This window comes from Perca fluviatilis, chromosome 15 (genome assembly GCF_010015445.1).
Source record: "Perca fluviatilis chromosome 15, GENO_Pfluv_1.0, whole genome shotgun sequence".
Classification (NCBI taxonomy): domain Eukaryota; kingdom Metazoa; phylum Chordata; class Actinopteri; order Perciformes; family Percidae; genus Perca; species Perca fluviatilis.
Window position 1 is genome coordinate 23,382,760 of NC_053126.1, and position 20,185 is coordinate 23,402,944.

The 20,185-nt window shown below is 41.8% G+C and overlaps 1 protein-coding gene across 1 annotated transcript; it reads left to right on the forward strand.

The window, feature by feature from the left end:
- The first annotated feature begins 217 nt into the window (after positions 1-217).
- Positions 218-15,961, forward strand: hlfa (HLF transcription factor, PAR bZIP family member a). The gene is made up of 4 exons (XM_039824941.1): positions 218-592; positions 1,487-1,843; positions 11,690-11,904; positions 14,340-15,961. The coding sequence occupies exons 1-4, from the start codon at positions 487-489 to the stop codon at positions 14,553-14,555; spliced, it is 894 nt and encodes a 297-aa protein (XP_039680875.1). The 5' UTR covers positions 218-486; the 3' UTR covers positions 14,556-15,961.
- Positions 15,962-20,185: the final 4,224 nt, after the last annotated feature.

Sequence of the window (20,185 nt, forward strand, 5' to 3'; positions counted from 1 at the left end):
TGTAAGCAGTTGGAAAAAACTGTAAGCAATCGAAAAAAATCTGTAAATACAATATTTGTGATTGTCCATAAAGGCAGCATATTCCAAGCGGTTGCTCGGAGCTACGGAGTATTTGTTTCCCCATGCTACTTCAACGCGCCGCGAGAAGCGTTGCCGCCCCCCAGGTGCTTTGACGTCACCGGCGTCCGTCTCCGCACATGGATGGAGAAGTGTAGCTAGAGGCTCAGTCAAAGCTGTGCTCGCTCCGCCCTCCTCCTCCAGCTATTTGCCAGCCAGCCCCGTCTACATAGACAGCCAGCCGCTCACCGTCCTGCTGTTGCGCGGAGTCCTGTCTTCTCCCTCCGAGCTCCAGCGTCGTTTTATCCCCTTTGCGAGGATCTCCAAGGGACCGGCTAGCGAGTACGGTCGCGTCTCTTTTGGGGCGGAAGTTCAGATTTGTCTCTGCGACTTTTGTTCTCCAATTGCCCTTCAAGACATCCAGAGAAAATGGCCAGACCTCTTCCTATAAACCAAACTTTCCTGCCGCCGACCCACGGCGTACTGAAATCCCTGCTGGAAAACCCGCTAAAGCTGCCTTTCCACCACAATGGAGGTACGTTTGTAACTTGACTTGCACGTACACTGATTCGGCTTTCGCCTCCTCTCTGTGGCGTTCCTCCGTTGGGCTATATTCATTCTGTAGACATCCATGTTTTTGACAGATAAAACGCCATAAAGGACACAGGTTAACTAAATCCACGGAGAGTGACGCCTCTTAAAATTCCACGAATGTTTTGTCGAAAAAGAAACTATGTAATCATATTAGTTGGCGGGTAGCAGAGATAAATAAAGCAGAATGTTGACGTTTCGGCTGAATGATAGTTGACTGACAGGTTGACTTGAGCTTCAGCTCAAGCTAACAAGCTAGTTTAGCGTATATTTATGATGTAAATTAGCATAATAAAACCGATTTGCACGTGTGTCGTTTATTGTGATTGCGCTCTTTTTTTAGCTTGCAGTTGAGATTATACCCTTTAAACCTCCTTGTCTCTAATTGGATTTATGTTAGTGATAGCACAAGTTGTCGATAGAGGGCGTCTTTTCTGTTCTGAAGCTCTTGTGGATGTTTTCTGTTTGTATCGAGTGTCCTAGAGAGACCTAGATTTTAATCTTTTAAAGGGTCATTTCAACAAATAAAAACTAGGTTAAGATATATATATATATATATATATATATATATATATATATATATATATATATATATATATATATATATAACTAACATAATTTGAAAAATGACACAACATGCCTTGACAAACATTGAACTTTCAGTAAGGGGCAATAGTTTCCAAAGAATTCAAAAGTTCCCAGTTAGCTTTTTTTTCCTTTTTAGTAAATTTGAACTGACCCTTTGAACCCCAGGCATACTTTCTATGTATACCCATGCAATAACCTGTGATCCTCCTGCTGGGCGACAATGAAATGACTGTGTGCAAACATTTTGCAGGATTTGGGAAAGACAAGGAGGAAGCAAAGAAGCTGGACGATGAGAGCAGCACAGCCAACCACCCACAGTCGGCCTTCCTTGGCCCTACCCTCTGGGACAAGACATTACCGTACGATGGAGACAACTTTCAGCTGGAGTACATGGACCTGGAGGAGTTCCTGTCGGAGAACGGCATCCCGGCCAACACCGAACAGGGAGACCAGGCAGCGCAGCAGGCACCGCAGGCGCAGCAGGCCTCGCCGCCCGCCCCACCAACCACGCCTACGCCCGCTGTGGTGGACCTCAGCAGCCGCGCTACCACCTCCATTCACACAGGCATGGCGCCTCAGACGTGTCTCCGCAGCCCCAGCACAGCAGGTAGGAACCACACGCAGTGGCGCCTTGAAACCTCACCTGCACGCAAGGACCAGTGGGTTCACACACTTGTTCACAGATCCTCTGTGTCAGGGGAGGCTCTGGAAGGCTGTGAGGATGTTTGCACACACACACACGCCCCTCCACCATTAGAGAAACCGCCATCCTAGAGATGCTATGAGAGAACACGTTTTTGTGGTTTGTGTCAGAAGGCATTGCCTCTGCGCGCTGATTTAGATCTGTTTCTTATTTAGCTCCTTCTGTTTAAGCTTCTCATATTCAGAGCTTTTGACCACAGGTTAGGTACACCAAGACATGCTCAAGCTTGGATTTACATCCCTAAACTGGACTTTGGAGTCCCAGAGTAAAGCAGGTTCATGTCCAAGGATGTAGCTCAGTCCAATTAGAAGGCTCTCCGCACTGACTTTGTCTGCCATGAGTCATGTTTGCTTAATTTTCTTTTTGTGCTTTGGTTGTAAAGGTGCATTATAAGTTCTTACTCTGTAAGAGTTGGTTTTAATATACATTTTAATTTCCAAGATTTCCCTGCTGGGTTTGGTGACTACTGATTTAAAAGCTGCGTTGCATTTCAATGCTTCCGTTAGTCAAAAACGTATTTCATAAATTAGTGCATTGAACTATATATAGCCTTTGTCCTGCAGGGTAATACATTTTTGATGAATTTTAAGGTGTTTTGTGAGATGTTTTTTTTTTTTTTTTTCTCAACATTTGCATGTTGAGATCTACAACAGGCTCTACATGGAGTCATCTAAATATTTCAAGAAAGGCGGTGTTACGAACCTCAAAGATAATACAGACCCTTTCATTTCATGTGTACTAGTTCCAGTGTTTCAGTGTTGTGGTGATCAAATAGAGCTTTTCGTAGTAGAAAATCGTAATATTGCAATGAGCTGACATTAGGCAGCAGGTATTTAGACGGAAGCGTTAAACTGATTGAGTTTGTTAAGCTGCTGCCTGATACAAAATGAGTTTCCAGAACAATTTTGAAATCACTTAACGGGCCGACCCCTCACTATAAACGTAAACAGCGCAAATTCTCAGCGACCTTGGCCACTGCCACAGCACTGGAGACAGTTAGTGTTTTGAATTTCAAACGTAGAACAAAAGAGGGCTCCTGGTAGAAGATCTGACGATATGTGATGGATAAACAGAGGTGTGTGTGTGTGTGGAGGGTGATGGCGTGTGTGATGTATAAGCCCTGTTAGCTTGTTTCACCTGTAAGTGCTGAAGAGGTGGAGTCCTGATTAAAAGCAACGCGTATTGTTCCACTGAAGAGTGAATGAGTGCCTAAATAAAGTGTGTTAATGGACCAATGAGTCATATAATGAAATCGCACAACCTACAATTGGTTAAATGCGGATTCACCTTGTGTGCAGCTGTGTATTGATCGCACCGATGATTAAAGACAGAATAGCTTGGATGATAATGGAGGATAAATGCTTGATCACCATCCTGTCAACCTTTTCAAGGAGTGGTTTCGACCTGAGCAACAGCTACTCTTCAAGTCATTTGTCAGCTTAAATGCATGAAATGTGTCCCGTTCTGCTTGTTTTTGGGTGGAGTTGTCCGTGACGTGTTCACCCTTCTGCTAGCAAACCGACTCACGGACAACTCTTTTGTCGTGTGGCGAGTTTGCTACGTTCCTCATGCTCTCTTAAGTTTTTATTTATTTTTTATTTTTTTTTTGTCTAATAAACAAACAACTCTATTAGGGTCGCAGCTAACGATTATTTTTATAGTTGAATAATCTGATTATTTTCTTGATTAATCGATTAGTTGTTTGCTCTATTAAATGATAAAGAAAAAGTTCAAAAGTTCAGGCGTCTGGGTGGCTCACATGGTGGAGTGCGTGCGGAGGCTCGGTGCTCGACGAAGCGGCCGCGGGTTCGGTTCCGGCCTGCGGCCCTTTGCTGCATGTCATTCCCCCTCTCTCTCCCCTTTTCAGGTCTGGGCTGTCCTGTCAAAAATAAAAGCCTAAAAATGGCACGAAAACAAATTTCAAAGATCAGTGTTTCTCAAAACCCAAGATGACGTCCTCAAATGTCTTGTTTTGTCCACAACTCAAAGACATTCAGTTTACTGTCACGGAGGAGGGGAGAAACTACAACCTATTCACATTTGAGAAGCTGGAATCAGATCATTTTTATTTGTTTTTAATCAAAAATGACTTTGACAATGACTGATTAATCAATTATCAAAATAGTTGGCGATTCATTTAGTAATTAACAACTAAACAATTTAAATCAATTAATCTTTGCAGCTCTAGTTACATCTCACAATGATCTAAACACAAGCGAAATAGCTGTCACGAACGTACATTTGGCGCAGTGGATGTGTGCATTATGTCAGCTCTGACTCGTTCTTCAGCTCAGTAGGGGGCGCTGAATGAGAATCGGATGTTTGGATCCACTCCCGCTTGTGAATCGAGTTGAACTAGTTCCTCTTTAAAAATCATTTTAAAAAAAATCTAACGTCACTAATTGTGTGTCTTCTATAGATTTGATATTGTAATCCCTGTGTGTATGACATAAAGTCTTTGCTTATGAAAGGGCCAGACAATGTAATTTATCACATTAGTGACATTATGAATGCCTTCCTGAACTCAGTATAACTTGTATCAAAAACTTATTTATTTCATTTCAGGTTTGACAGACACAAAAAACAACATTGCTGGGACAGTAACAAGCAACAGAAGATTAGCCTGAACAATAATGAAACTGACAACCTCGCAGGCATAGCACGAGAAGCACAGACAGGCACAGCAGACGAGACGAGATGGAATCCCATTCAATTAAAGTGAGAAACGTACAGCCAAAAGTCCAGGCCAAACCCGAATATTTAACTTGTCAGACTGTAATTAATTAAATGTATTCATAGAGCACATTTAAAAACAACACATGTTGACCAAAGGGCATTTATAGAGGCTTAAATGTACAAACAAAGAGACTGAGAATGTTAACTCAATCTATTACTTTTAATCATTTTAACTGGTGATTTAATTATCACTTTTAATATTTGTATATTAATAGTTTGAAAAATTGATTGAAACACTAGTTGTTTAAGGCCTAGCCCTAAAAAGTTTTATCATGATAAAGATTTTAGGTCATATCATCTAGAACTTAACTTAACTAACCTATTATTATTTCATGACTTCTCTAAAAATCACTGCATGAGGTATTTATTATAAACATTTTCACACCTTTTTATATTCCAGAAACTGGAAAGGCGTGCGGACAAAACTAGGATGTTTTTGGTCAAATCTGACTGTGTGTGTGTGTGTGCGTGTGCGTGTGTGTTGTCTGCATCTTCACATTCACCTCTCATGTGAACACGGCTGGGGTTTCCTGCAGCGTGCCAGGCCATGTGACAGACACATGCAGGCGCCGTGTGCAGCGCTGAGCTGCAAAACAGGAGCTTGTCACGGCATGAAGCTGCTTCCCTCCCTACCCCCCCCACCTCTCACTTTCACCCTCCCCTCTCCTCTCCTCTCCCCTCCCTTTAACACTCTCCACTTCCATCCAGTCTTCCTCTCCCGCCCTCGCCGGGCTCAGCTCTGACACAACCTGGACTCGGAGCCAAGGCACAGGCTGTACCCTGCAGAGATCACATGGAATCTGGTGTACTTCTGTCACGTGTGTTCAATGTTGTTCCAGTATGTCGAGCCTCGTCTCGCCTAACCAGCCACTCCACCACCACTAACGCCAACACCACTCGCAACAACCACCACAATCCCTATGTGTCCGCTTGCAAGCAATACAGCAGGCGGCTGATAGCGTTGTTATCACAACTATTGAACAGATGAATGGGAGTTTTCAGCGTTTTCTCAGTCTGAAAGGACTGCAGATGTTAAGGGGATCTGTAGCTACGTTTTACATGCAGCCTAATATTCCAATTTATTTATCGTTTTAAAAGGCCCAAACAGAATACAACTGAACTGGACCTCTGAGAGTTTGTTGTTGATACAAACTCTAGAAGAGCTATACATGATTTTACGCTAGGACCGTAGGAAAATAAGAAATACCGACCTATTCAAACAAGTCCACAGAAAACAACATCCACAGTTGAACAAATTAATAAACCGCATGTCACACAGCTGTTCTGATTTTTAAAAAGCGTCAGCGCATGTAAACACAAGACCGTATTAGATCACATCCTATGTAAACCGTTGACCCAAAATCTTCAATCAAAATGATTTCAATCAGAATGGAACAAAGTGTGCATGTAACTGCAGCTTGTGTCGGTTCAGGAGATGGACCCCTGTGCGCTGTTGGCAGGGGCCAAAGGGGAAGTCTGATTTATGAGGAGTCAAAGGGTGTGTTGTGGTGCATTCCAGTGTCTTTGTCAAGGAAAGGTGGCTCATTGAGAAACCTCGTTCAGCACATTTGAGGCGCTAAATGTGGGGCTGACATAAGTATCAACATGTAGAAATAATTAAGTGTGTCAGAGAAGGCTAATGAGGCAGCAGTCGGTCAATACTTCTCAGTGTACTTATCAGACCTGCACTCTGAAAAGTAAAAATGTTGTATCGTTGTAGAAGCCAATTTCCTCTGGCCTGGTTTCTTGCAAACTGAGTAGCTCTCCTCTCAAATGTCTCGTCATTTGGTCTGCGGACAGGATCAGCGTGCCCTGCATGATTGACCTGCAGGAATTATTATTATTATTATTATTATTAGAGGAATTTAATGTCATGGAAACAAAAATAAATTGAGCAGGGTTTGGCTGATACATGTAATGGAGGACGTGTTAGTTAGTATCCTGCAGATGATCAAGTGTAGGGCTCGTTTATGTTCTTGTTCTGATCTCTTGGACTATGTATATTTATATTTGCAAAGAAAATAATACTAGCTATACTGCTCTTATTTTTATATTATATGACTGTTTTGTCTGAAAATGTCCTATCTGTGGTAATGTTTTATATTTTGTGTGGACCCCAGGAAGAGTAGCTGATGTTCTGCAGTTTTAAAGGAGAACTATGCAGTTTCTTTAGCTTAAGTTACCTTAACTGAACAGCTTCGGAGTCATTGGAATGGTTATGTGACTTTTTTTGGGTTGAATGGTGGTCGTCTCGCTCCCCCCTAGTGCCTGTGAGCGGAAAAACCACCCTTGCAACTTTCGCCACCCTTGCAACCTGCCTCAGCGTCAGAAGTATCGTGTGATATCAGGTCTCGCGATGTAACTAATTGCTTTCTGGCACTGCACACATACAGGAACCGGCTAGCTATAACAACAAGGTAGCGATGGAGTTTTTCACACTATTGTCACGGCTGAGCCGGCAAAAAAGAAGCAGAAAGCTAGGAAAGCATTGTCGGAGGAACAGAGAAAGAGGAAACAGCAGACTGACCGAGCGAGGAGTCAGACATGAGTAAACATCGGAGCTGCCAAATATCTATTCTGAAGCTGTAGGGGGAGCTCTATAGACAAATCTGCGAGCAAAAAGCAAAGAAATGGCCAAAACTGCATAGAGCCTCTTTAACAACAATGAAGCTATATGGCACAGAGGAAGAAGATATATCACGCAATACTTGTCAGTAGATACATTCACTGTTGGTTTTGGTCTTTTCATGGATTCATGAAAATAACTTATGTGGTCATGCACCAGTTCGAAAAACATTTGCAGTTGTCTTGTTAAAATTCTGAACAGAGTTTGTTGCAAATTCGGGGCTAAAGGGCAAAAGATGTTATTTATTTTTTCTTTCTAAGTGCAGTCTCTGAAAGAAAGAAAGAAATGTCTGTTGGTCCCGTGTTCCACCCAGGTCAGAGTTCAGGAGCTCTGTCCCTGCGCACAGATACGTCCAACAGCACAGCTTATCACTACCTGTAGTTTTATCACCTCCATAGCTGCACGATAACACTCCCAGTTACTCTGATAGGATCATCTAGCGTGACACCAACCTGCAGCCAGCGGTGTGCGTAAATAGATAAATACTGTCCCATCAATTTACAAAATTCCGCAGGTATTTAATCAAGAGTTATTCCAGCTTTTACACAGCTCTTTGTAGGTCAACTCATGACCGCCTCTTCCTGGCTTGTTAATTTTAGATTTCCTGTAGAGGAGGGGAACTGTTTTGTGAATTCACATCCACGTCTGCTTCCTCTTCCCTGGAATGTGTCGAACGTCAGTTGAGGACATTACAGGTTAATGAGCGGGGCTTGTACGTCTACTTTTAGCCCGTGACCATGCGGCTGTGTTTTAACTTTGCTAATTAGGGGATCAAAATGACCCGTAAAGGTCTTTTCAGGTTTGAGTGCAGGCCTGACAGATTGTCTAAGATGGCGTCTAATCTTAGTGAGTAAGTAGTTTGCTGTCTGGCTGGGCTCAGCGTATGAATGGTGGAAGGTCACGTTGGGCCATATGTGTCGGTTCTTAGCTTATGGATGGATTACCTTGAGAAAATCAGGATTTCTCATTATAGGTCCTGTTGTGTGTAGGACTTGGTGTTGAACCTCAATACGGTGAAGCGACTAGTCGACTAAACTTTCATGTTGTTGAATGACAGAAAAGGTATTAGAAACCGTTTTGATTACCAATTTAGTCAAATATGCCAAACACGCTCTGGTTCCAGCATCTCAAATGTGAAGATTTGCAACTTTTCTCTGTATGTAATTTTGCGGTAACTATATAAAGGCTGTCCTCGATTAAGAAATTTGACTAACACTCATACGATTTTGTCGGCTAATTGATTGGTTGATTAAATCGACAGATCTGTAAAACAGATTTTTTTTTTTTATGTCCTCATAAGTTTCTTATAAATAAGTCATTCAGCATGAAAAAAGCAGTGGGTGTGTGGGTGGTATGTAAACATAGACTTGAAATGAATAGACCGGCCCCATTGTCACAGATAATGATTTAACTATTTGAGTCAGTATCAGCCTGATACAGTATCAGACCGAGGCATCACTACTTTATTTTTTTATTTTATATATTTTTTTTTGGTACCGTAGCAAAGAGTATCAAATCGACAACACCATGCCATCGTTGGCCCTGAATGTCCGATCACATTCACTGTCTTGTATACTTCAGTGCTTAAACAATAAATCAGTCAGTTGTTGAAAAGGAATCGATCAACAGTTTGAATAACTTTTTGATATCTTTGGGTTTTGAACTTGTGGTTAGCCAAAGCAATATATTTAGGCTCTAGGGAGGTTTTTAATTTTTTTTGGGACATTTCATTAACTAAACGATTCATCGTTTAACCAAGGAAATAAATTGGCAGATCAAACTGTACGTGACAGTTTTAGATTGCCAGTTATTTTATGAAGGTAGCCAAAGTTTTTGTATGGCACTACTTGTTGTTAAATGAAAAAAAATAGATTGAAATAAATTGATATTTGTTTTAAGTAAAATGTGGAAAAAAAATAGTTGTTTTGGTATCCAATTGAAAAAATGCCCATCCTTACCCAGCCGTACATGTGTGTAGTGAACACGCATTGAGGCATATATCTGAAACATATGTTGTTACGTTTTCACCGTGGGTATTTTTCCACATTTTTTGCTCAGTTTTACAAGGCAATAATTAGACAGCTTTAATAGTCCTGCATAGTTTTTCAAACTTACTTTGTTCTGAAAAGAGAGGTGTGTGTGTGTGTGTGTGTGTGTGTGTGTGTGTAAGAGTGTGTGTGTTGAAGAGTGTGTGTGTTGAAGAGTGTGTGTGTTGAAGAGTGTGTGTGTTGAAGTGTGTGTGTGTGTGTTGAAGAAACTCATCACTTCCTCTGGGTGGGACAGTGTCTCCTGATGTACAGACAGCACAGACGACTGAGCACAGACTTCCTGTTTGCTTGTGATTTGTACCCAGAGAGCAGTCCGAGCCGAATCTGATGGGCCCCCTTCTCAAATCTCCACCGCAGCCAACCGAGAAAAAAAAAAAAAAAAAAGCAGTTTGACCGCGTACACTCTGATAGAAGGTCAGCGGCATTGACTGGCTGTCATCGCAGGCTCACACGTACACACATGTAGGTCATGATGTTCTAGCTGGCAGCGTAACGGCAAATGACAGCTAATGAAAACGCCGGCTGCTTTCAGTCGTATTTCCAATCGTTTCTCATCAAGCTTTTTGTGTCAAGTGAGGAAATGCAGCTGTGGTTTGTATGACAAAACAAATGAGCGCTAATGTGATAAATCACAGAAAAACGGTTGCATTTGGGTCAGCTAATGGAACTGAATCACTCTCCGCTGGTCAGCCCCGCAGCTTCAGATCTATTAGAGAAGCTCTGCACAACGGGAAGACAGACGTGAAGGCATGAGGTGGTTTGAGATGAGCTGACAGGAGCTGCTTATAGCTGCAGAGTTTTAAGATGAAACAGTTTGTGGAGGTATAATTGCTCACCTGTGTTTTAAACTTTGTGTGATAGCACCACCTGCCGGTCGGATGAGGCAGATACTTCACATTAAGTGTTTGGTTGTTGTTCTTTTTTGTTTTTTTCTTCTAGAAAAGTAGTCGCTGTTCTCTTGCTTTAAAACACCTGCACCGGACACTCAGGCTTGCACCAGTTCTGAATGGATCAGCCCCTTGAAGACCCAAACATGTGAGCTCGGAGGGATAAAGGCAGCTTTCAGCTCCCCCCTCAGAGGCCTCCTGCTCCCTTCTCTTCACCACGTGTCCTGTGTCCAGCTTTAACAGGCTTTACACAAAAGATCTGCTAAAGAGGACTCACTCATGACATTGCATGACCTATAACTAGGGCTGGGCATTGTTCACAAATGTTTGGTACCGATACCAATACCATGACTTCCATGCCAATTCCTAAACAATACTTTTTTCGATACCAATTTTATAAACCAAAAAGAAATTACAACATTACAACAAATCTTTCTTTTTTTTCTTTTTTAGCGCCTACCACGTGAGCCCCGTCTCTGTGCGTAACGTAGAGTTTTTCCTGTGTGTCTCTACGACGTGTAACATTAGCCAGCCAATCAGCGGCATTATTAGATCTTGGTAGAAGCATGCTGCATGCTTATTGGCTCACGCACGCTGATGAGATGTACTCATTGGGTGTTTAGATTGGGTATGGAATGCTGAGGCATTTTTTCGATAGTCGATACTTTAGTGGCAATTCTGTCGGTGCCTAAAAAGTATCGAATTCGGTACCCAGCCCTACCTATTACACGCAATGGAAGTGCCACCGTGCCTTTTAGTGGTGCCATTTAGACACATTGGAGACACATTGCTCTTGAGGGAATTACTGTAATTGTTGGGGTTTTGGAATTTATAGAGTGTGGTCTAGACCTACTCTATCTGTAAAGTGTCTCGAGATAACTCTTGTTATGATTTGATACTATAAATAAAATTGAATTAAATCAGAGGTGTTAAGAGTTTGGTTCCTGCTGACTTGTCCCCTCTTTAAATAATTAGAGGTTTTCAATTAGGGCTGCACGATACAAGGATAATATCTAATTGCTATTCTTTTCGACATTGCAATACGATTCACGTTATTGGAATGATGATTTTTTTTATCATTATTTTTATGTTCATTGACAAATATTAAAATTTTAAAAACAGAGGATGCGAGGATCTGTACCATACAAAGATGTTTTCTCTACTTTTCAACACCCTTTACACCCTCTTTTCAAGAAAATAGGATGATTCTGTCCACTCGCTGTGTGTGTTGTGTGGCTGGGTTAGCTCAGTTGGTAGAGCAGGCGCACATATATAGGGATTTACTCCTGAATGCAGCAGCCGAGGGTTCGACTCCGACCTGCGGCCCTTTGCTGCATGTCATTCCCCCCTCTCTCTCCCCTTTCATGTCTTCATCTGTGAAAATAAAGGCCTAAAAATGCCCCAAAAAATTATCCTGAATGTGTGTTATTTTTGTGTTGCCCCCCCCCTGCAGCACTGCCCTCAGCCCGAGACACCCCCAGCCCCATCGACCCAGAGTCCATCCAGGTGCCCCTGGCATACGAGCCCGACCCGCAAGACCTGGCTCTGTCTAGCGTGCCCGGCCAGGAAATGTTCGACCCCAGGAAACGCAAATTCTCCGCCGAGGAGCTGAAGCCCCAGCCCATGATCAAGAAAGCACGCAAGATCTTCATCCCCGAAGACCTGAAGGTAAACTGCTGCTCTGTCTCTGTCTGCCATTGTCGGGCCTGTTGTTATGTCAGCATTTTAAACCTTTTTAAATAGAAACAAAAGTGCATTGTAGTCAGCAGCTGTCACCTCCAACATGATGCAGTTCTTTAATTCCTCTATCTATTGTAAAACTAATCAATAATAAGTTGTTAAAAAGCTTTGACAGTGATTATTTTTGCAAGGGAGAATGCTTGAAATGTTTTCTTACTAATGTTAAGACAGCAAATATACAGTTTTTTCTATTTTTTATTTTATTTTATTTTTATACACCGCAGCTTGAGTCCAAAAAAACTGTTACTAGGGGTCCAAGCCCGAGGCTGGAAGAATCGGCGGTAGCGAAGCTACGCTGTTATTATTCTTCTTCTGCCGATAAAACACTTTCTACAGCCTAAACCGTACATGGTGGGGGGTGCCGTTTTCAGGACTGGTCCAGATCACTGCAAGGACCTCGGACAAAACAATTCAGCCACTTACACCACTAGGTGGCACTATAGCAGAAAAAACGCGTTTGGCCTTATAACTCCCACACCGTACACCCGATATTCAAAAACCATACATCTACGCGTTCACTGGATCCAGCTGAATCACGTGGTATAGGCCACGCCCATTTCCGCCTAGACTTTTATGCGTGAAAAATCGCGATTTATCGTAAACCTGCTTTTTCGTACTCCTCCTAGACCGTGCGACCGATCTGCATGAAACTTGGTATGTAGCCTCTCCAGACCGACCTGACAAAAAGTTATCAAAAGAATTTTTGTCGGATGAAAATTTCGTGAATTACGCACAACCAAATTTGTGTCGCTAGCTACGAAGACACAAACATTGCCATATCTCGGCCAAAATAAATGGTATCATTGCGAATCTTTAGAATCTTGTTTGGCATGACCCTCTAAGGCTCCGCAACCAGTTTCCCAAAAATTGGCCACTAAGGGGCGCTACAAGTACAAAAAGTTTATATCTCATGAACGGCTCATCCGATTTTTACGAAATTTTGAGTGTACCATATCAGCCCACTCCTGAGGCCACGCCTACAGTGGGGTACTGATTCGTCAAAGTGGGCGTGGCCTATGGGACCCAGGTTTGGATTCACCACTTACACTAACGTGAGCAACTTAAAATTTACAGCGTAGATGGACAATGGGTCATGGACTTTACCTACCAAAAATTACACACATGCACCACTAGGTGGCGCTATAATGACGTAAAACGTGTTTTTGCCTATAACTCCCACAGTCTACATCGCAGATTAGAAACCCTTATATCCACGTGTTCCTTGAATCCATCTAAGTCTGATGACATAGGCCTCGCCCATCTGCGCTAAGAAGTTTTTTCGCAATATCGCGCAATGCGCAAAACCAACGTTTCGAACTCGTCCTAGGCCGTGCGAGATATTGGTACGAAACTCTGCAGGTAGCATCTCCATACGGACCTGACCTAAAGTTATCAAAAGAATTTTGCTACGTTACACCATTCGCAATTTACAAGCAAACTAATTTTCGTAGCTAGCCCCAAAACACGAACGTTAGCATATCTCGGCCAAATTAATAGGTATCGGCGCAAAACTTGGTATTGTTGTTCGACATCTCACTTCAAGCCTCCCTACCAAATGTGGTGAAAATCGGCCGTTAGGGGGCGCTATAATGAACGTAGAGGCCTTTTGGCAAATAAGTCAATGCATTTAAATGGGAATAATTTGCAATTAAATATCCCTGCTGCAGTAAATGCTATCATCACAAAACTTGAGGTTATTCTTCGACATGCCACTCTGCGGCTCTCCACCAGATTTGGGGATGATCGCCCTTTAGGGGGCGCTTTAATTGAGGTAGGAGTGTTTTGGCCTTTTACGCTATGAAGAGGAAATTTGCAATTGCATTTCACTACAGACTTTGGAGCTCGCACTTGGTCAAATTTCCTGACTTTTGCTTCGCCGCCATCGTGCTTAGGGTTCTCCTTTCGCCGGCTCCGCTTCAGTGTGTGCTTAGCTGCGCCAGGGGGAGGCTTGGACCCTGTTCATAACTGCTTGCAGTTCTAGTTTAATTTGTGTTGCTACAGCAGCGAAACATGATTTTTTTTAATTTTTTAATTTTATTTTTTTTTTTTTTTTTATTCGACGTTTCTAAAGAAATTGAGCTCCAAGGTTTTCAACAGCTGGTCTGTGGATTGGAGTTTGCTGTATTTACTTGTGATAATAACTTAAAGACAGAGTTGGTTCATGTCTCGACCCTGTGACCCTGCCAGCAGCTAGAGGCCTTCATCATGGGACTTATTAGACCACAAGACTAATCATCAGACTATGGGTCCGATGACAGAGAACAAACCAATCATACAAAACTGTACTTAAAAGGAAAAAAAGAAAAGAAAAACACCCTCCCCTCTGTTGTATTTAGTGCTGACCCGTGCGCTCTGCTCCCCAGGACGACAGGTACTGGGCCCGCCGCAGAAAGAACAACGTGGCAGCCAAGAGGTCCCGGGACGCCCGGCGGCTGAAGGAGAACCAGATCGCCATCCGGGCCAGTTTTCTGGAGAAGGAGAACGCCGCTCTCCGCATGGAGGTAGCAGAGATGAGGAAGGAGCTGGGCCGCTGCAAGAACATTGTGGCTAAATACGAGGCCCGGCACGGTTCCCTGTGAGCCCCCAAACCCCCTTCCCAACCCCACACCCACTTCACTCCCCCAACCTGCCTTCCATCGAGTTTGAAGGACAATGTGTCTCTTTTGGTGGAACTGCCCATCTTCCCTCCTCTTCCTCCTCTCCCCTCAACCAACACACACCTGTATGATTCTGGTATTATAACTGTCATTTTGACTTTGATCATAAGCTTCGGTTTGTGTGTTCCTTCTATTTTCTGTAGACATCACTTGACTAAATATTGACCGTACATAGATGCATATATGTATTCACACACTCTGAGGAGTTGTGAGCCGACCCACCAGCTGAGTCCCCTGCTTCTTTCCATTTTTGAGAAACGATGCCATGCTGTTTGTTGTTCACTTTCATACCAATTTTATACGCGAGATCAGGACTGAAAACCGTTGTTTTCTGGTTCCGTTCTTCTACTACCACTTCTTCTTCTTCTTCTTCTTCTTCTTCTGTGTTATGTGACGTGTCCGAGAGCCTGCTTATACCCCACAATTTTTTTTTTTTTTTCTCACCATCAGCAACATTATCTTCTTTTAAACTCTTTCCTTGATGTTCATGTTGTATTTCATTTGTCTAACCTCCCAGCGCTCCAACACATCTCCGCTCCAGCTTCTCCAACAGAACTCTGGGTATTTTAATGTTCAGATAGCACTTTATAAAAAGTCTGCTTTTTTTTTTTTTTCTGTGCAATCGTGGGCGTAGCTTTGCAGTTTTTTTGTTTTTTCTTCTTCTTCATCAACCAGCAATAATTCCTGTCCAGAACTAAACTAACAAGACTACCTACATGTTTCTAAACCCCCTTCCTGCTTCTCCCTCCCCTCCCCCGGCAGATCTCCCGTCTGTTTTCAACTCGCATTTAAAGATAACTTTATATAACCTCTGCACTAATGCGTGTCTCACAATCTGATCCGGTGCAATGTTTTCACTCGCTCAAAATCCGCCTCATATTTATCTACCTTTTCGTTCTCAGATGGAAGATTGTTGTTATATATATATATATATATATATATATATATATATATATAGTTATTATATATTGTTGATATAATTGTTAGTATAAATACTACTCTTGACATTGTCGTTTAGCCTCCTCTTTTCAGATTTAAGCATGATTTTTTATTTTTTTTTCTGTTTGACTTAGCATGATTAATAGGAGTGCTTTTATTTTAGAAATCAATACAGATGTCTGTAGTCTCTCATCGTAGCTCTGTGTTTGCCCTCTTTTTAAAGATGGCTGTCGGAATGTAAAAGATTTTGACAAAAAGAAGTTGGCTGGTGTTGTCCAATACTGTGGTTATGCCAATCAATTTGTTTACTGCAGACCAAATGATTCACAACAGAGACGATATATTGGTTACAAGAGATATGTTTATATAAACCTATTCTATAAGTTGTTCTTTTTGTACAGTATTTTTCCTATACATTAATGAACTATGTATTTTAAAGGCACAACAGAAGAATACATATATATATATCTAACTCTAACTCAAAGACCAATGCATATAGTGGTATTTTGATATTCTATGTTGTAGTTTTACAAAGACTTTCAGAGATATTCAGCAGCACCCAAACCTCCTGGGCATTAATATTATCATTATCACTACAAAATAATAATAATAATAATAATTATTATTATTCTTATTATTATTATGACAACACTCCTGCTTGTTTTGGCGCCACCTTTAGGCTCCGTTGTCCCCATTTAACTCTGAGGAAGCAGATGCTGAAAATGCAGTCCAGAAGAGAGAATGTACAGTTTGGCACTTTTTAAAAGCCATTATCTCAAATCCAACAAAAAACACACATTTGTTCATCATGTTTGTGACCTTTCCCCGACACGTCGCGACATTTAAGGAGTTGTCCAGACGTATATTTCTTCTAATGGTGAATATTCGTAACTTCTTGAGGCTTTTTTTTTATATATATATAAATATTGCGCAGCTTGTGAGTCTTTTCTGATCTGATTTGACGGGAAAAAGTTACTATGAAGGAAGGGAAATCTATAGCTGGTTACTATTGCTACTCTTTGTGTGATTGGTTCCTTCAGCCAATGCCGTTGTAGCGGATCTCTGTACCTGAGTGATGGACACTGGGAAGCTTTTTATTTTTTATTTTTCTTAAGTTAAGTCTTACAGTGAAGTTTTCACTAACGTTAGTTGTGTTGTAGTGTAGAGCTGCATGCTGCTTTTTTCCAATCAGGCCGAGACTGCGACCGATTGATGTTTTTGAGGGCTGATATTGACATTTCTGTTTCTTTTACTATGGAAGCCCAGGCCTGTCAAGATTAAAATCATCCAATTGACATTTTGGGATATTATTTGCTTACTTACTGACAATGAGAAGATTAATTGTGTGTGTGTGTGTGTGTGTGTGTGTGTGTGTGTGTGTGTGTGTGTGTGTGTGTGTGTGTGTGTGTGTGTGTGTGTGTGTGTGTGTGTGTGTGTGTGTGTGTGTGTGTTTTGTGTGTGTGTGTGTGTGTGTGTGTGTGTGTGTGTGTGTGTGTGTGTGTGTGTGTGTGTGTGTGTGTGTGTGTGTGTGTGTGTGTGTGTGTGTGTGTGTGTGTGTGTGTGTGTGTGTGTGTGTGTGTGTGTGTGTGTGTGTGTGTGTGTGTGTGTGTCATATGAGTAAGTTAGCTGTCGCTTAGCACAAAGACCAACCGCTCTGATCGATTTTTTTATTTTATATATATTTTTATTTTTTTAAAAGAGGTGTAATGATGTGAAAGCCCAGTTTGTAATTTAACCTTCAATTTTAGTTTGTCGGCCATTTTTAAAATGATAAATTAATTTCACCATTATTGTTGATTTTAAAAACGCAAAGTATTTTCTTTTAATGGAGTTCTCAGTTTACATACACAGTCATGCTGAAAATAAACATAAATCCGACATACATTTTTTGACATATATCATACACACATAAATGGCAAATGAAATTTCAATTTTATTTTATCTAATAGTGACAGCCCTGGACTTCCATATTTTTGTGCCGACATCTTTTGAATTCTGAGGCATCAGTGTTTGGTTCTTTAAAAACATTACGGCCCAAACGAAAGCCAATATCAGCCCAATAAAACCGGTCAAATCCCAGTCCAGACTTGGTGGAACATTATCGATCCAATCCAAAGGTGTGTGCGACGTGAAATGGTTCTTTTTTTCTAACCACAAACTATTGTCTTAGTATTTTTGCGCTTTAGAGGGTTTCCCTTCTGCATCTTATCTGCACAGACGCACACGAGTGTGAACAGGGTTTCGTAGAGAAGAGTGAAGACTGGAACGATGCCTACTGAGCATCTTTTTATGAAATCATCTATATGAGAGAAAGAGAGAGGAAAAAGCCAATAATTAATCCATGTTTACCCCAAAAGTACCTCACTGTCGAGTGATTTCACTACCTCACCCGGAAACGTTAACCATAATTCTGAGTCTATTCCAGTGCCTTGAATACACTGACTGTTCCCCAGTCTCTCAGCAATGTAAAGTTCTCATCACAGCATCAATCGGATAGGTTCAGATCTGCACTGAAGGGCTTCTTGGAGCATCAGATAATAAATCTATACACTGACAACTCTGTTCATTTCTTATTCTGGACATTGCAACAGACTTGTAACCATTGTATTCATGGCAACACCAACAGACTGTTTCAGAGTGTATAAAAAATACAACGTAAATGTGTGTTCGGTCTTGATTGTCATGGAATGGATGCTTAACATTTGTTTGTGATGTTCAGCCCTCTGTCTCTCTGTAATTTGTAGTGTCTAATAAAATCCCAATTCTTTTCCGCCGTGTCTCATTTCTCTGCTCATCCATGCAGCTTTTTTATTAATTACACATTCTTAAAATTATAATTGAAAGCCTAATTATCAGTTGAGCCAGGTGTCAAACCTCTTTAAGTATCAACCATAATGTGTCCATAGCAGCGAGTATTGAATGGTGTTTGAATCTGGCTTCCAGTTTAATCATTCTTTTAGATATGTTCTAATCTAAATGGGCACGTTTTTCCTAATGTGGAAAAATGGCTAATTTTGGTAAGTAAAAATAAGGATCTGTAAAAAATAAGCTATGGTATTACATTTTTTTTTTATTATTATTTATTTTCTTTTTAAAAGCAAAGCATTTTGTTATTTGAATCAAAACGTGGGTAATTTGGAAGTAGTATTGAAAGAAATGTGTCTCCAGCACTGGATGCTTAAGTCTGGTTTATTTATAATTTGATCAGATATTGACATTTTTCTGTTTTTAGTTTGGGTTATTTAGAAGCACATGTCTATATTCAATTTTTTTGAAAAAAGTTTACTTTTGGTTTACTTATTCTACAAACCCCAACTCCAATAAAGTTGGCACGTTGTGTAAATAAGAACAGAATACAATGATTTGCAAATCCTTTTCAACCTATATTCAATTGCATACACTACAAAGACAAGATATTTAATGTTCAAACTGATAAACTATTGTTGTTGTTTTTTTGCAAATATTCACTCATTTTGAATTTGATGCCTGCAACACGTTTAAAAAAAAACCTGGGACAGGGGCAACAAAAGAGTGGGAAAGTTGAGGAATGCTCAAAAAACACCTGTAACTTTCTACAGGTGAACAGGTTAATTGGAAACAGGTGAGTGTCATGATTGGGTGTAAAAGGAGCATCCCCATAAGGCTCAGTCGTTCACAAGCAAGGATGGGGCGAGGGTCACCACTTTGTGAACAACCGCGTGAGCAAAAATTGTCAGTTTAAGAACATTTCTCAACCTACACTTGCAAGGAATTCTGGGATTTCATCATCTACGGTCCATATTATCATCAATAGATCCAGAGGATCTGGAGAAATCTCAAAGGCCCAAAACCAGCATTGAATGTCCGTGACATTGGATCCCTCTCGCGCCACTGCATTAAAAAACATTATGTAAAAGATATTACCACGTGGGATATGTTATCCCAGAGGACTCCGGAGGCAGTTGCAGGGTACCGAAGGGCCCGAAGGGCTGCAGCCTCTGCCGTGAAAGAGGCAAAGCAGCGGGTGTGGGAGAAGTTTGGAGAAGACATGGAGAAGGACTTTCGGTCGGCACCAAAGTGCTTCTGGAAAACTGTTCGCCACCTCAGGAGGGGGAAGCGGGGAACCATCCAAGCTGTGTACAGTAAGGATGGGACACTGTTGACCTCAACTGAGGAGGTAATAGGGCGGTGGAAGGAGCATTTTGAGGAACTCCTGAATCCGACTAACGCCCTCTATGTTAGAGGCAGAGCTGGAGGATGACGGGGATTGGCGATGATTCCCGGCGGGAAGTCACTGATGTAGTCAAACAACTCCACAGTGGCAAAGCCCCGGGGATTGATGAGATCCGTCCCAGAAATGCTCAAGGCTCTGGGTGTGGAGGGGCTGTCCTGGTTGACACGTCTCTTCAACATTGCGTGGAAGTCTGGAACAGTGCCAAAGGAGTGGCAGACCGGGGTGGTGGTGCCCCTTTTTAAAAAGGGGGACCAGAGGGTGTGTGCCAATTACAGGGGTATCACACTTCTCAGCCTCCCTGGTAAAGTCTACTCCAAGGTGCTGGAAAGGAGGGTTCGGCCCGATAGTCGAACCTCAGGTTGAGGAGGAACAATGCGGATTCCGGTCCTGGTCGGTGGAA

Coding starts and splice junctions, on each gene's coding strand:
- hlfa (XM_039824941.1), top strand. CDS start 487: ATGGCCAGACCTCTTCCTATAAACCAAACTTTCCTGCCGCCGACCCAC. Junction 593..1,486: donor GCCTTTCCACCACAATGGAG/GTACGTTTGTAA, acceptor AACATTTTGCAG/GATTTGGGAAAGACAAGGAG. Junction 11,905..14,339: donor TCATCCCCGAAGACCTGAAG/GTAAACTGCTGC, acceptor TCTGCTCCCCAG/GACGACAGGTACTGGGCCCG.